The sequence below is a fragment of the Nesoenas mayeri genome, assembly GCF_963082525.1.
Source record: "Nesoenas mayeri genome assembly, chromosome: 2".
In the NCBI taxonomy this organism is placed as follows: Eukaryota; Metazoa; Chordata; class Aves; order Columbiformes; family Columbidae; genus Nesoenas; species Nesoenas mayeri.
The window spans coordinates 76998314-77013454 of NC_137543.1; the positions used below are offsets into that span (position 1 = coordinate 76998314).

General features: G+C 39.3%; 1 protein-coding gene across 1 annotated transcript in view; it reads right to left on the reverse strand.

The window, feature by feature from the left end:
• Positions 1–9177: 9177 nt before the first annotated feature.
• Positions 9178–15141, reverse strand: part of CTNND2 (catenin delta 2) — a gene marked incomplete at both ends in the record, with an annotated part of 526522 nt that continues 520558 nt past the window's right edge. Inside the window, 2 exons of the mRNA XM_080340633.1 lie at positions 9178–9438; positions 12106–12179. Of these exons, the coding sequence (XP_080196759.1) occupies positions 9178–9438; positions 12106–12179 (335 nt within the window). The remainder of the gene's footprint in view (positions 9439–12105; positions 12180–15141) is intronic.

Sequence of the window (15141 nt, forward strand, 5' to 3'; positions counted from 1 at the left end):
TCTGTCATTGCTCCTTGCCACAAAATCCAAATATTACTTAGGACCTATGAAGTCCTTTTGCATACAGGAGACAGCTTCTTCATTTGAGAATTGACTCCAAAGGTCATATACAAAAAAAGGTGTTCGATGTTTATTTTTAGAGTGCAACTTTTGTATCCCAGGACTGGATGCTATTGCTTTACCTTAGAGCAATTACTCACCCCAAACACCTACCTGGCCCAGCTATCCACGCTCCTACAGCTACAAATCCTTCTTTGTTTTACAGCATGCCATCTTTTTCAGCAGAAATGCCCTCCAAGCACAGAGAAATTACAAATACAAGCTATACCTGTTACACACCTGCCCACTGGTCATCCTACTTATCTTTTCTTCTCTCTACCACACGTTCATAGAGTACTTTTGCCATTTTAGCTCATTTTCCCCTCTGGAATAATTTTACAGGTAGGATTGCTCTTAGGCATCAGCCACTAGATCTATCTAAATGGCACTGAAGAGCAAGTAGCACCTGGTACACTGCAGTTAACGGTGTCTGAATTACCTGATGTTTCCAGTGGGTTTGTCTAAGCTAAAATTGCCATAAAGTTCTCCTGCTGAAAAAAAATTTCTTCTATTACCTTTTAGCCAAAATCACATAATAAAACTCTGTTGGAGCCCCCATGCCAAAAAAACCCCTAGAGCTAATATGTTTTTAAACAGTTCTAGATGCTGCTAGTTCCAGGTGATGATTTATTTCAAACAGCAGGTTGGGGCAATCACACCCCCTTTCTGCTCTTCCAGCCCTCCAGCCCTGTGTGGGATGGATGAAAGTCTTGGAGGAACGGTCAGGATTTCAGTTGTAGCAAGACACAGACCTGCTGTTTTGCTTCCCAAACACATCCCTCTTCAGTGAGATTTCATGAAAATATTGTTGGCCATACTGCCAGGCTCCACCAGTGCCTTGACAGATGGCCTTGTGAGAGGCAGTAAGAGCTGAGTAAATCCCTGAAAGTAAAAGAGTTGCAGTCTTTCTGGGATAATTCATGTTTTCTGGACATGGTATTGGAAACACAATAAAAGATAACATCCCTTATTTCAGTGGACGGCTTAGCTGTGACTGGAGTTGTTCTGATTTATAAAACTGATTTTATTTTTTAAATCAAAGTTAATACAGCAGACAAACATAACACTTGAACTGTGGCATGGCAGAGACAAGACAAATAACAGCCATCATTTGTTGCTTTAGGAAGCAGCTCCAAAATCCTCTTCTCTTTAACATCTGTTTAACCTTAATTTTGCCGATTTGAACAGTCATTAATTAACTATGTACGGTATGCACAGCTACCCTAATAGATGTGTAATTTTGCACTCTATTAGAGTACATAATTTGCTTTTACATCACAGTGTTGTGAAACCAAATCATTACCTTAACCTACACATATACATCAAATTTTAGGATGTCAAAACAACTTGTCTGAAACTGTATTGTGCAATTATATATATTAACATAAATTTTCAATTATATTTGTTAGCATCACTTTTCTTTTTTCTCAGTCAAAACACATTCCACAGATAGTCATATCAAAAATGTTATTGCCCTAATTATCAAAAGTAAAACAAAGAAACAAACAAACAAACCCAAAAAACCTAAACAAGCAAAAAAAGCCCAAACCACAGACCTCACGCTTTCCCTTGTGCTAACAACTGCAGATTTAATTCTCCTGGTCTCTGGCTTCCAACTTTACACTCCCTTCTTACTAACTTAAAATACATTACTGATGCCTGTGTGCTGACACGGAGCCCTCTTTGGTAGCGGCTGTGCAGTGACCCATGGGCAGCACCTCCCCATTCAGTAGCCTCCTCCACTGGTATCTTCTCACTGTTTGCCCAGACCTGAGCCCAGCACAGGGGCTTGAGCTGCGACCCATGCTTAAATGCGACAGCAAACCAGGCAGATTTAAAGTTTCCAGTTTTTTTTTTTTTGTTTATTTGGTTGGTTGGTTGGTTGGTTTTGGTTTTTTTATTTAAAATTTGAGCAAAATGCAAATTTTTTTCAGGACACATAATTATCAGTTTTTGCTAACTGAGATTTTATTTATTTATTTATTTTCCTTCCTCTATCACAGATAAGCTGTGATTGCAAGAGCAGAATGAGCTGCTGATGTGCAAGCGTTGGCTCTGCACCTGGGCTTTGATAATCTGAGTGGATCTTAACAACTGATACAGTATTAAAAAGGAACCAAAGGGGAAAAAAACCAACCAAACAAGCAGGTGACCTTTTACGCTATTCTAACTGAAACTAAAGCGAAGAACTGACCTGGAAGGCCCCTGGCTGACCTGCAGCAGAACCATAAGGCCTGTGCTGGGCTATCCCAGGCTGCAGGTCCCACCGCTCTCCTCCCACTCTGCTTGCTCCTTGGCTCCTGCATCCCTTGTGCCCGCTACTGGGGTGCCCGTGGACTGAGATGACTCCTCTCGCTTTTGCCCGCTCTTGTCATCCCTCGGACCCAACCCACAGGGGCCCCGCAGGCAGCTGGGCTGCCCCATATGCTGCCACTGCCTGGCCTGCTCAGCCACATGGCTGCCGTCACTCTGTGGGAGTGAGTCTTTGTGGGTCTTTCCTGGTCAGCTTTTGCACCAGTTACTCTTTAGCCAGAGTGCTGACGGGGCTCTGTAATAAGAAGCTGTTATTGCAAAAGAATCAGCCATCCTCCCTCTCCCTTGTCTTTCCTGCGATGCTGAGCCTGCAGTGGTATCCAGGGTTTTAGGAGTGGTGTGTTTCAGATTTTTTTAATGTGGCCGTTATTTGGCACACTTTGATTTGCTTAATGCTGTTACAGCACTACAGTGAGTGGCCCTCTTATTCACATCTGCAACCCTCAGATACAAACAAAAGCAACATAAAAAATTGTTCAAATTTTGCATACAATGCAAATTCTCCTCACTTCCTGACTTGCCAATAAGTCAAGCCCAGGGTAGCTTAGAGGAAAGCATTTTGGTGGGGTTTTTTGAGTGAAAGAGTGTAAGTCTTCTTTTTTAGGGACGTATATTTACTACGGAAGATGTCAGGCTTCATACACTAGATGCTCTTTTTTTCTGTTTTTTCTCTATCAGTTGGTGTCAAAGAGAGGTAATAATTGATTGCATCTGTACATAGTTACCTGAATTCCCTGTCACACATTTTCTCTTCAGCCTTGATGTGTTAGTTACTGTGTCAATGTGTTTAATTATAAAAATTTTCTGCCTATACAACATTCATGTAAAATAGGTAAATTATGAAAAAAGTAAACCACATAGCCAATGGACTATGTACAAATGAAAAGGCTTATGTGAAATTGAATGATAATTGAATTTGTGAAATATAGTGACTAGGAAACTGATGCTATTTTGCTTTCCTAGATTCAGTTGCAAGCTTTAGATTTTGCCTGTCCGGAAAAGAAAGGTATTTCAGTGTCTGAAAACAGGCATCCGACTACTGAAATTAACTGCAACAATCAGTCACTGCAAGTACTTTTTATTTAAGTCACTCTCTTAAAACAGTGAAAATAAAATTACAGAGAGCCAAAAGCTCTATAGTAAATTTTGACAGCCAGGTACTGCAAAATAACTTGCCTTTTTTCTCCTTCTAGCTCTTAGCAGGTTTCAGCCTTTGGTGTGCTGGCTAGAATGGCCACAATGTGCTCATCCTTCAAGCAGGTTGGACAAATTCTTTGTCTATTTCCACTTTGGGCCAGATTCATGGCTTGGTGAAGCTGATGAAAGTCTTTCCAGGGACCTCTGTGGGCTTTAAAATTAGGTGAAGCAAAAGTTTACACTTCGCAAGAGTTTAGCATGGGTTTTCTTCTGGCAAACCAATACCAAGGCTCACAGAAGACAGAAACTGCTTTTAAAATTGCATTAAAAATACTACGGTGAGTACAATGGTGAATTAGGTTTAAGAATTATGCACTGGTATGGTGTCTTGCTAGAGCGCTGTTCCTGGCTAGCACCATTGCTTGTGCCTGTGCTTTGCTGAACTTGCAGAGGACTGTGGTGTGCTGATCTTTTGAACAGCATGGCCTGGTTTAGATGGTACAAAACACACAGAGGGATGTTGGGGAGAAAGACCTTGAAGTGCTTCTGTTGGATGAAGTCATTTGGCTTAGCCCTCAGAAGAGTGGAGCAAGATTTAAGAGAAAGTGCTCCTAATCCAGGCATATTGAAAGACGTGATAGTCACTGCTTTTCTTACTTGTTTTTTAGAACAGCGTGAAAAGTGGGCATGGTCCCTTTCCTATAAGTATCAGCTGCAGGCTTCAATCCTGTTGCCTGGGGATGAAACTCAATTTTTCTGCTTTTCAGCCTAAATATCTGAAACTGGCTCCAGGCCACAATTTGAAAACTGACTTGTCCTCTGGAAAAGAGCCGGCCCAGCACAGTTCTTTAGCAGATGCCGGTGCACACCTGGTCTCCAGGGAAAACACTGAGCTTCAAATTGCAAGTGGCTTGAGCTGCTTTTTGGCAAACCCAACCCCATGACTGGCAGTGTTCAGCACAGGTGGCCGATCAGCCATGCACCTACACTGGGTATTGCCCAGCTGACAGTGAAGTGCCTTCGCAAGCTGGGTCCTTGATGGGATTGTTCCTCATGTACACTGTGTCCATGTACCCACTGGAGAGACCACACTCTGCCACTGAGGATTGTGGGGGCAGAGGGGAGGGGGTGTTTGCAAGAAGTTGCCTCTGTTTTAGCTGCCTAATGTCTTTTTGACCCAGTCATAAAGTCTTGGACCTAGTCTTACTGTCTTTGATCAAGAGCCTCAACCCCCTTCTGTCTCCTTCATAACAGTAAGCAGTCGCTGCCTTCACGCACAACATGTTCTTCTGGCTGAAGCTGGAAATGCCCAGTGGTGACCTGTGATTTTCCTTTGCTGCTCCCTCCCACTTTTCTGGCATGAAACTTTGCGTGCATCATGTTGCTGCTATTAAATGTTCAGTGCATTAGCTTCTAAGTAATATTTGATGATCTCAGTGCATAAAATCTGTTGGGCCCATTCCACTCTTAGTAATTATGGGTGTGTATCTGTCTTCACGCACAAGCTCTGAGTTTCTGTATTTTCAGGCCCCTTTTTGTTTGTTTGTTTCCAGCTTTGCATTGCTGTCTCCATCCCTCACACTCCTCTCATCACTTCCTGTGACACAAGCAATACCACCCAACTCAGAGCTCTCTCTGCCTGCTGGCAGGAGAGGATGAGTAGCAGGGGTGGAGGAGCTGAGCAAACCTCCCTTGCAGTGCACTGGCTTGTACAGCCTGTGCTGTGCCAAGGTATGAAAAAAGAACAGTCAACATTTTTTGTTTCAGTTGCAAGCCTACCCAGTGAAACACTTCTGGAGGCTACAGGAAACAATTATTCCTGAGCCCTTACATGTACCTCATGCTGGGATGCCCAGCAACGCATGAGTAAATGAATGGCTTGCTCTCCGTTTCTTGGCTGTGGTCTAGATAACATTGGGGCCAAGATCATATATTTTACATTATATTCCTACCCAGCAGCACCAGCCCTGAGGTTTTTAGTTTTTTCTGTTGGTGGAGACAAACTCTGCTTCTGTAAACAGTGGCAGCTGAGCTCTTGCAGCCATAACTGGAGGTGAACTGTGTGTTGACACTCTTCTCAAAAATACCTTTCCCCTTCGCTTGCTGTTGTAGAGTAGGTTGTGCACATAAACCTGATGGTGGGGTAGGGGTGGGGAGTGGAGCAAATTACTCGAAACCTGAAAGTTAGCTATCCAATTATTATTTAAAATACAGAAACGGCAGGGGTTTGTTGGCTGTGTGAAGCTAGGCATCGAACTATGGAGTGAACTTCTGAATTTAAACATATTGCACTATGACCAGCGATTCTCCACAATACAGTAGGATTTATTAATAGAAAATATGTCAATATGAGTTTGTCTTTGTACATGTTATCAACATGTACAGTGAAACACATTTTTTTTTTCTCAATCTATATTGTTATAGTTCTTTCGTGTTATCTGACACAACCATTTGTATTTTGGGCTTAAATCTGTTATTTGTCAAAATGTACTTTCCGTGTTAATATACCTTTAAATCATAGTTTATATTTTAAATATTGAACTCATTATTGTTTTTCAAATCAATATTGCTCATATTAGTGCAAATTTGTTAATCTTGAGATAGGTTAACCATTCCTTCCAGACCATAAACAGCATTTAATAAAACAGTGAGACTTATATAGCTCTACACAGCTGAACAAGATTCTAATATGAAGCTTGTTAAAGAAAAAAAATCCGACATTTTACAGTACATCAATTGCATTTTATACATTTTTCTTTTAACAGGTTTGCTTCTTCTCTTTCTGTGTGTGATCTAGTACAAGAATGAAGGGAACAGCAATAGGTAATGAACTTTCCTCAGTATTAAAAAGAATGCATTATATATATCTTGTGCAGTATGGCAGCAGTGTTGGATTTCCAAGCCTGGAAAAGAAGCCAGGTAATCCAACACCTTCTTAAAACTCAGTACAGCAAGAGTGAACGTTTTCAGTTGGAGCACTTGCCACTACAGAATGGAAACCAAACAACACAAACTACAGACAAAAGGTATTTTATGCTACTTCATCGATCCAGAATCTCTCACTCGAGCAATGGTCAACTCCAAGTAATTCCTAAGAGGAGCTGAAGGGGGACAATGTGGGCAATTCAGTAGTTTTAAGAAGGGAAATAAATCCAACTTAGAATAACCTCTTGTCCTAAGAACTTCAAACAGAATGACGGATCCCTTTGGCCTGTTGGCAATCCTGCGCTTGGAGAACTGCGCCAGCCTGGTGGTTTTTCAGGCAGTCAAGAACTTCAAGTTGCAAGTGACATTCTTTATTAAAAAAAAAAAAAAAAGAAGTTTTTATACTGAAAATGTGCTTCGTTCAAAATAGCACTGCAAATGTCACTTATTAAAATCAATGTAATAAATAAAATACAAACAACCTGTGTCCAAAACTATGAATAGTATTTTTCTCTACCTCACTATACATCTGGCCCACTGTGCCCCTCCCACCCACCCTTTCTTAAATTTTTTTAAAAATTTTTTTGCATGCGATTTTTTTTCCCTGTTTACTACAAAGAGCAGATAAGGTTACATATCGTACACTGGGAAAAGCTGCCAAAAAAGATTAAACTCTAGTCCTAGATTACCGATAAACCAATTCTACATCACAATACCTGCCTGCATGAACTACTTGGGCTGCGTTCTATAGAGCAGGCGATGATTTGCGAGAGATTTCTCCCTGTGCACACAGCCAGAGGTGTGCCAGGTGATGTTAAGACTATTACAATGACTAATCACAGAAACGTTTGCAACCTAAAACAAATCCCTTAATTGTAATTTGAGCAATTTACAGCTACTCCATTTGTGGTGGGTATTATGCTGTGAAAACTGTGAATGGTTGCCTGAATCAAAGAAATGAAGAAACGCTAGATTCTTTTTTTTACTTCCAGAATTCCAAGAGCCAAGATGAATACACCAGCTCTTCTGGCCTCCTAGCCTAGCTTACTTTTCTGGCTTGTATTAAAAATAATCTCTGTCCCTTACATTTTTGATTTTTCAGGGTTTTACTTTAAATGCAGAAGAATGGTTGTTATCTTTCCTAGTTGAGGAATGTGTTTTGCTTATCAGATTTTCTTTTTGGTATGGGTTAAAATAAATGATTGTCCTAATGATTTAGGAGTTGGACCCTTCTGTAGCCTGAAGAGTTCAGAGCCTCCAGACTTGAGCCTGTTGGGTCTTTGTTTTCCATTTCCTCAGAGAGATGGCAAGATCAAACTCTGCCTTTCTTGAGCACTTGATGGTTGGTGGCTGGAGAGTAATGAAATTTTCTCAAGAGAAGATCAAGAAATGCTATTTTAAAGGAAATGGCACCTAAAAGTGCAGGAGTCAGTGAATAAAATCTGATAAACCCTTCCTTTGTGAGTATGTGGCCTAACAATTTTGAATTGCTACCAATGGATAAGAAAGTGAGTAAGAGAAAGCACATACTGGAGTTTCCACTGTTTAAAAAACTGAAAATCAAAAAAAAAAAGTTGAAGCTTGAACAAGGAAAACATTGGATGAAAAGAAGTCTTATGCCACACAAACACACACATTCAAACACATACACACACGCACACAGAATACTATGCATACGTGGACACACAGAAGTAAGAATGTGTATTTGTATGGTAGGTTATTGGAAATAGACATTCTTAGCAAATATGGATGACAGATCAATTGTAATTTATTTTCTTTTAACACTGTATCATCATAAAGAAAACTGGTATAAATGAAAAAAATCTATTTCAAATATCTACATCTAAAATTTTAGGCAGTGAAAAAGCACTTTGTTGACAAGGAGTGTGGAATGATGAATGTTAATTGTCAGAAACTGCTGAATGCCTCTTTTTTTTAGTTGCCACAAACAAATTCACATATCAGAACGAACAATACTGCTAAATATTCCTTTTTGTTTTTTGATTTTTTTTTTTTTTTTTTTGTTAAAACGCACTGGGGAAAAGAAAACAAAAAACTGGAAATTCATACATCTTCCAAAATTTGAAATTGAAGCAATATTTAGAACCATAGATGAAGAAACACTGTGGCATTGGTGTAATATACACAATGCACTGTTTTTTTTTTTTGTTTTGTTTTTTTATCTGTAATGTACATCAAATACTTTACAACAATGCATTAACAAAAGGCAAGAAACATCTTGCTGTACAGAGGAAACCCCAAATGCAACTTGAAGCCTAGATTCACAATGAATGAGGTTATTAAACAAAGTGTGAGAAGCTGTTCCCCATAAAGTATGTACGCTGCTCAGTTACTTGTGCTTAACTCTTGACCCACATCCACTGTCATGTTCTCCCTCCTTCCTTCAGCCACATTCAGTATACAGCACTGAACTTTAGACTCTACAGGCCAACAGTAGAGTTGACCCACACTGTAAAATATATATATATGTGTATATATATATATATTTATTTCTAATTACTCCCAGGTTTAGCTCTTGTATCTTTCAGCCTTCTAAAAAAACTCTTAATTTTTTTTCCATACAGGTTATCTGGGCCTTCCTATGGAACAGACTTTAACAAACTAAATTTGCAGGAAAAAAAAAATGTTTTGTGGTATGCATGCACATGCACAGTTCCTGGAGCTTTTGTATCTGCCCACGTCTCAAACCCAGGAGTCGGGAGAGGCTGGATAGTGGCTTGTTTCATAGTTAAGTTCACTATAGGGACGAGCAGCTGAATAGAAGTCGACGTAGTTGCCAGTTGACTTTAGTCCCAGGTGCATGTTGTATTCACTTGCAGGTGGACGATGATGCACTTGGTCCTCAAAGAAGGACTCATCATAGTTTCTTGTTGAATTCTGAAACGGCTGATATGGTTCATAATCTTTTCTGCTGGGCTCCTGTGGAACTGGCTGTGTAGAAACCTGAAAGAGAGTAATATCCACAGCTTGTTAGATACAACTTGTGTCTCAAGGATGGGGCCAGGCTCTTCTCAGTGACAACCAATGATAGAACAAGGGGCAATGAGTACAAACTGGAACACAAGAGGTTCCACTTAAATATGAGAAGAAACTTCTTCATGGTGAGGGCGACAGAGCACTGGAACAGGCTGCCCTGGGAGGTTGTCTCTGGAGACATTCAAAACCCACCTGGACACATTCCTGTGTAACCTCATCTAGGTGTTCCTGCTCTGGTAGGGGGATTGAACTAGATGATCTTTTGAGGTCCCTTCCAATCCCAAACATTCTGTGATTCTGTGAACTTACTGCCAGCAACAAGAGGGAAGAAAGACTAAGTTTCACTTTATGTCTATCATTTTGGAAATACAAAGTTTATCTTTGTAATCTTAACATCTACTCAAAATATTGCTTGGTAGTTAATTAATTTCACAGCTTTGCCTTGTTGTTACATTTCTTTATTTAATATTGCTACTAAAAACATTTAATGTTTTTGGTGCTAACAGATGCTGATTTACTTCAAAAGTAATTCAAATCTGGATCTGAGCAGTGTAACTTACAGTTATATTTGTAACTATAAACTGTGTATTATTTTCTGACTATTTTGCAGCTATATAATGCAAACACTGATGGCCAAAACTCAGTCTTGAAGAATTTGAATGGAAGTGATATATCAACCAAAGATACTAAACATTTTGCAGCTGCTTTTGCCGCAAGTGAGATTTAGAGTGACAACATATCCTTAAGGACCATTTATAGTCTTCAGGGCACTGACATAAGAAAATTTCAAGCTAAGTGCCCTGAAATCTGTTCTTCTACTACTGTTAAGCTGAACCATCTTCTTACCCACACTTCATGTTGGCAATCTTGTGTCATTGCTACATTCCAGCAAGCTGCCTTGAAGCTGAAATATTTATGATATGCAGTAAAGTTTCTCACACGGCCCCTTAACCTAAGTTTGCCACAAAGTTTTTTTTGCAGACAGCCCTACTGAGTCTCTGTTTTTGTAGCTGGGACTTAATTAAAATCTGAAATTTATGAACATTTTCTAAGGATCTTAGTGGAACACTACCTTTCACTCTATGTCACTTCTCTTAAGTTTGGAAAGACTTTGTGACTGAAAAACAATACAGCCTCTCAGTCCTCAAGTGGTCATACTGGGAATATTGATGCTCAGGTGTTGGTGTCAGAAGACTCTTTGCAGATCCTGCTTATTCTGCAAGAACTAGTGATGCTCCCTCAAAAAGAAAGGAACAGTTGCACTGCTATGGCCCAAACTCTGATATTCTTTCAAAGCATTTCTCTATTGGACTCTGTGTGGAGTGCCAAAGGCTTTCCACGTCATTTAACAGTCCTATGAGTGAACTTATAACACCAGGCCCAATATTAGAACACCACAAGGGAGTATAACTACTTTTTTCTATTTCCAGTACTGCTATCAAGGTGTATAGGACCTTGAGCTCCTTGTTTCATTTCACATATTCAAACACAGGTGTTTCATTTTGGACACATGAAAAAATTCTATATAAGCAACTTATTTATATGCCAAAAAGTTTGAGATGGTCACTTTTTGAGTAGAAACTAGGGGACAGAAGCAGTATCTCCGTGTTCTTTTTAGCTAAAATCATTATTTCTGATATGTCAATCATAAAGCTGACATTTCATTGAGGAATCAAGTGGGAAAAGGTGGATTTTTTTCTTTGTTTGTTTTATTTTTGCTCAAACTCTCATCCTGAAAATCAAATTAGTTGATTCATGGCTGCAGTTAGAATGCACCTGCTGTTACAATACCTCATCCTTTTATTTTCTTGAAATACTGTATTAATTAGAAGGACTTCACATTTTTAAATACAGTAAAAGAAGAAATACCTTCATGCGCTGAACTGGCTCACGCAAATAAGGAATATGGTGCACCACAGGAAATACTAATTAAAAAGCAAAACCAATGAAGAGAAATGGAAGCACAGAATATCAGAAAGTTTCTTCACCTAAAGTTTGTAGATTAAAATCAAATCATAGGGCTCTTACACTGAAATTTCAATGAGAGAAAAATATTTTTTTATCAGTTTTACTAAATATCCATTTACCTGCCTGTTAATACTAATAATGTTAAGTGTTTTAAGTCCTTGTTGGTGAAATGCTCCATTTTCTCTTGCTCATGCCCCAGTGTATACATTAAAAAACAACCAAGCAAAAAGCCTTGTTACAATTGTGCTTCTGGAATGACTAAAGGGCAAATCTGAGGGCTTTTGCTACTTGTAAGTGTCTCTGCAAAATATACAGGGGGTTCTTTCTCCAGGACTGTTCAATACTTGAGCTTCTGCTAGGATGCCTTATCATGTGAGCTGTGCTGTGTCAGAAGTAGTGTTGAATTTTATGAGGGCCATACTCAAAAAATGTGACCAAACTTACCCATATTCATTGGCACAGGACATCATGAGACACCAGAGCCAGTAGAAGTGCCCATTAATATTAACTTGGCTTTTGTAGTCTAATTCACATATTTCCAGAACATCAGAGGCATTCAGGTCTCAAGCTGCTCTTGGTTTCATTACGAGTTACAGGCTTAAACACCTTAGATAATTTTTGTGCATATGCCATCTAAACCAGTAACATTTTAGTCTCCTTACTTACCTGGTTATGTTTGATATCTTCAGCAGGTGCACCATACGAATTCCTGTACAAAGTTGAGATTCCAGTGTTTTGAGCTGGAGAGAGAAAAAAGGAAGGAAAAAGCACGTTTACCAAACATACCTCTTTGGCCTCAAAATGAGTTCTGAAGGCTTCACTAAATACATTACAGAGCACCTGTTTCCCATACACAAAAATCTTTAAGAGCATCTGCAGACTTCTGTTTTTTCCTTCCTTCCACTGAACAGTCATAATCTTTGCTTTGGTGCATGTGCATTTGCATGGTATATAGTAATTGATGGTAACAGATGCTATGTCATGTTCATACCAATCTTGTGCACTTCACATATAAATCAACAAAATAATTTCACATACAGCTAGCATTCAGTAACATATTCCAGGTTATACATAGGATTTTATATCACACATACACTAAACTGGTAACAGTTGTAAATATTGACATTAAGAAACATTTCATTCCTTTCACTTCACTTGGATGATGTTACGCCAAATCCTGGATTATTTCTCCTACAGTGCTTTTGCTATATGGTGAAATTATTCAAGGAAAAAATGATTAAATGCAATTGAAAAATGAGTTATGCAAAAAAGTAAAATGTAGTTATGCTGAAGAGGTCTGGCCAAGATAGTCTCAACTCCATGAACTGATGTCACATTCTTCTCAGATGTCCTACTGCTAAAACGCACAGGCAAAACTGAGTTGTAAGCTTGAAATCAGAAGTAATTCTAAAGACAAGGATAACATCATACAGATTTTCAAAAAATTTATTTCCCACCCTACCCACCAAAAACCCCATAAAAAGCTGAAAATTTTCTCTGCAAAGCTGACTTCACTGATAACTTCGATTTGGCTACCCAACTGAAGCTCAGTTTGCTGGTAGAACTACAATGTTTGTAGTTATTTCTCATATTTCAAAGAGTTATGAGGGTAGTATTTTGTGTGGCCGCTGTGCACTGTTCTTACTGGGCATGTAACCAATGACTTGATGCTGCCATGAGGACTCTCATTAGAAAAGCATATGCTTGAAAATAAAAATTGAGTAATTGTGAATCAAAAGCCATGAGTGGAACTGAAACGTGTTGCTCATGCAACTTCTTTCAGATGTCTGTGAAATGGTATAAAACCTCAAAGCATCAAAAGCTGCTTTTAATACCTTCACAACTCAAAACCTTTGAGGGTGAGAACTGAGGATCAGAGCTGAAAGCTGGGTATGGCATTCATGCTAGTCACATCACTAAGAACCACCACGGTTACTGAAGAAGTAACCTCTCTTTCTTCCTTTGGCAACCTGCTAGCATGGAGCCCAGCATGTACAACTGCTTCTATCTCTCCTCCAGCCACCACACCTCTGGAGAAAGGAATGATGAAATCTTTAGTCAAAGTTGACTGTAATATGCCAATTCTGATCTTCACATCTGCTATGGGTTCCAGGCTGAAGGTATAATATTTATCAGAGTTTGGTGCACTGTTCCACACCGCTGCTTTACAGATCTTAGATGGTATTCTTAAAGATCTCCAGCATGTTCTTGAAATGGGATCAAGACAGGGCTTATATGGTGGAGTGATAGTGATGAGCCCTAACAGCTGGGAAAAGAGATTTTTCACTTGGTAACTATTAACTAATAGGGATGAAAAAACTCTTGTTTCTTGAAGAGCTGGATGCAGTTACAGAGACAGTGTACAGTCTTGTGAAGGAAACGGAAGAGCTCTGGAGGTCTCCAAGAAGTGCAGCAGGATCCTTTCTTTGAAGGTGAGAAGGCTAGGAACTCTAGTAACAAAGGATGATTGGTCTTTTCCAGTGGTAGGTATCACAGTATGTTTGGGATTGGAAGGGACCTCAAAAGATCATCTAGTCCAATCCCCCTGCTGGAGCAGGAACGCCTAGTCTTAATTCTGTCTTTGTATCAATAGTTGGTAACAGATGGAACTGATGACCGCTTGAGTAGTCTTTGGCCATATATGTTGGTACTAAAGGGCCAATATGCAGAGGTTCTCTCTGCTTAGGCTGCATTCTGTCACCCAGCTTGAGAACTGTGTGAAACTTCACTGTTATTTCAGAGTTTTTTATATTCCAGCTGCATCTTCTGCTTTAGTCTTTGAAAATCTCCCTCCAATGATAGTCTTTGGTATTAGAGAAATCTGTATCAGCATTGCTATTTATGGTGCATTTCATGACAGCATGACTCTCAGTAATACGACTGCTAGTTCTTTCCTTGATACCACCTTTTATGCTGTTTTTCTGAGTTTTTTGCTTGTCCTACAAAGTGCTAGAAGAAGCTCGGTTGTAAAAAGTCCTCTTCCAAGATCTAAAGATACTCAGAGTTAGTGTTTTATATCCATTTTGTGAAGTGTTACTTCTTGAAAAAAATGAAAGTGATATTCAGTGTATCAGACTCTCATAAACAAGGGAAGAACTTTCTTGTAACCATTTTGTCTTTATATACATAAATTGCAAGATAAGTAGGGTTGAAGTTTCATGCATGCAAGTTTTTAGTCAGGCATAACTGAACATATTCAGTCCACACAGGACAATACTGTTCACACTTGGTTGATATCAAGAATAAAAGGTTGGCATAAGGTACAACATCTGAGGGCTTTATGAAGAATCTGATGAAAAATAGCAAACCGGACACATGCTAATTTATCTGTTGTTCCTACAGGCAATCAGAGAGACTTTAAAGAGGGTGGTGACCTTTCTATCTTTTTACAGGTATAAAAAGGCACATGGTACATATGTGCCACTAATAGCCATGACTATTATAAAACCAGAACTAGTGCAGAGTTGGTGCATAGCTGCCAATGCACCACTGTGATGCTTGCACTGATGTGCTCAGAATTGTCACATGCCAGATTGAAGACTTAAGTCTCCCAGATCACATATTCTGTGATGGAAAAATGGATGGTTTCGGCTTATGAAAATAGCTGCAAAGTCTGCTTTGCTGATTTCACTGAAGTGATGTGGATACAAATTCACAAGTGTAAAACGAAAAAAAAAAAAAAAGCAGTATTCTGTTCTAACT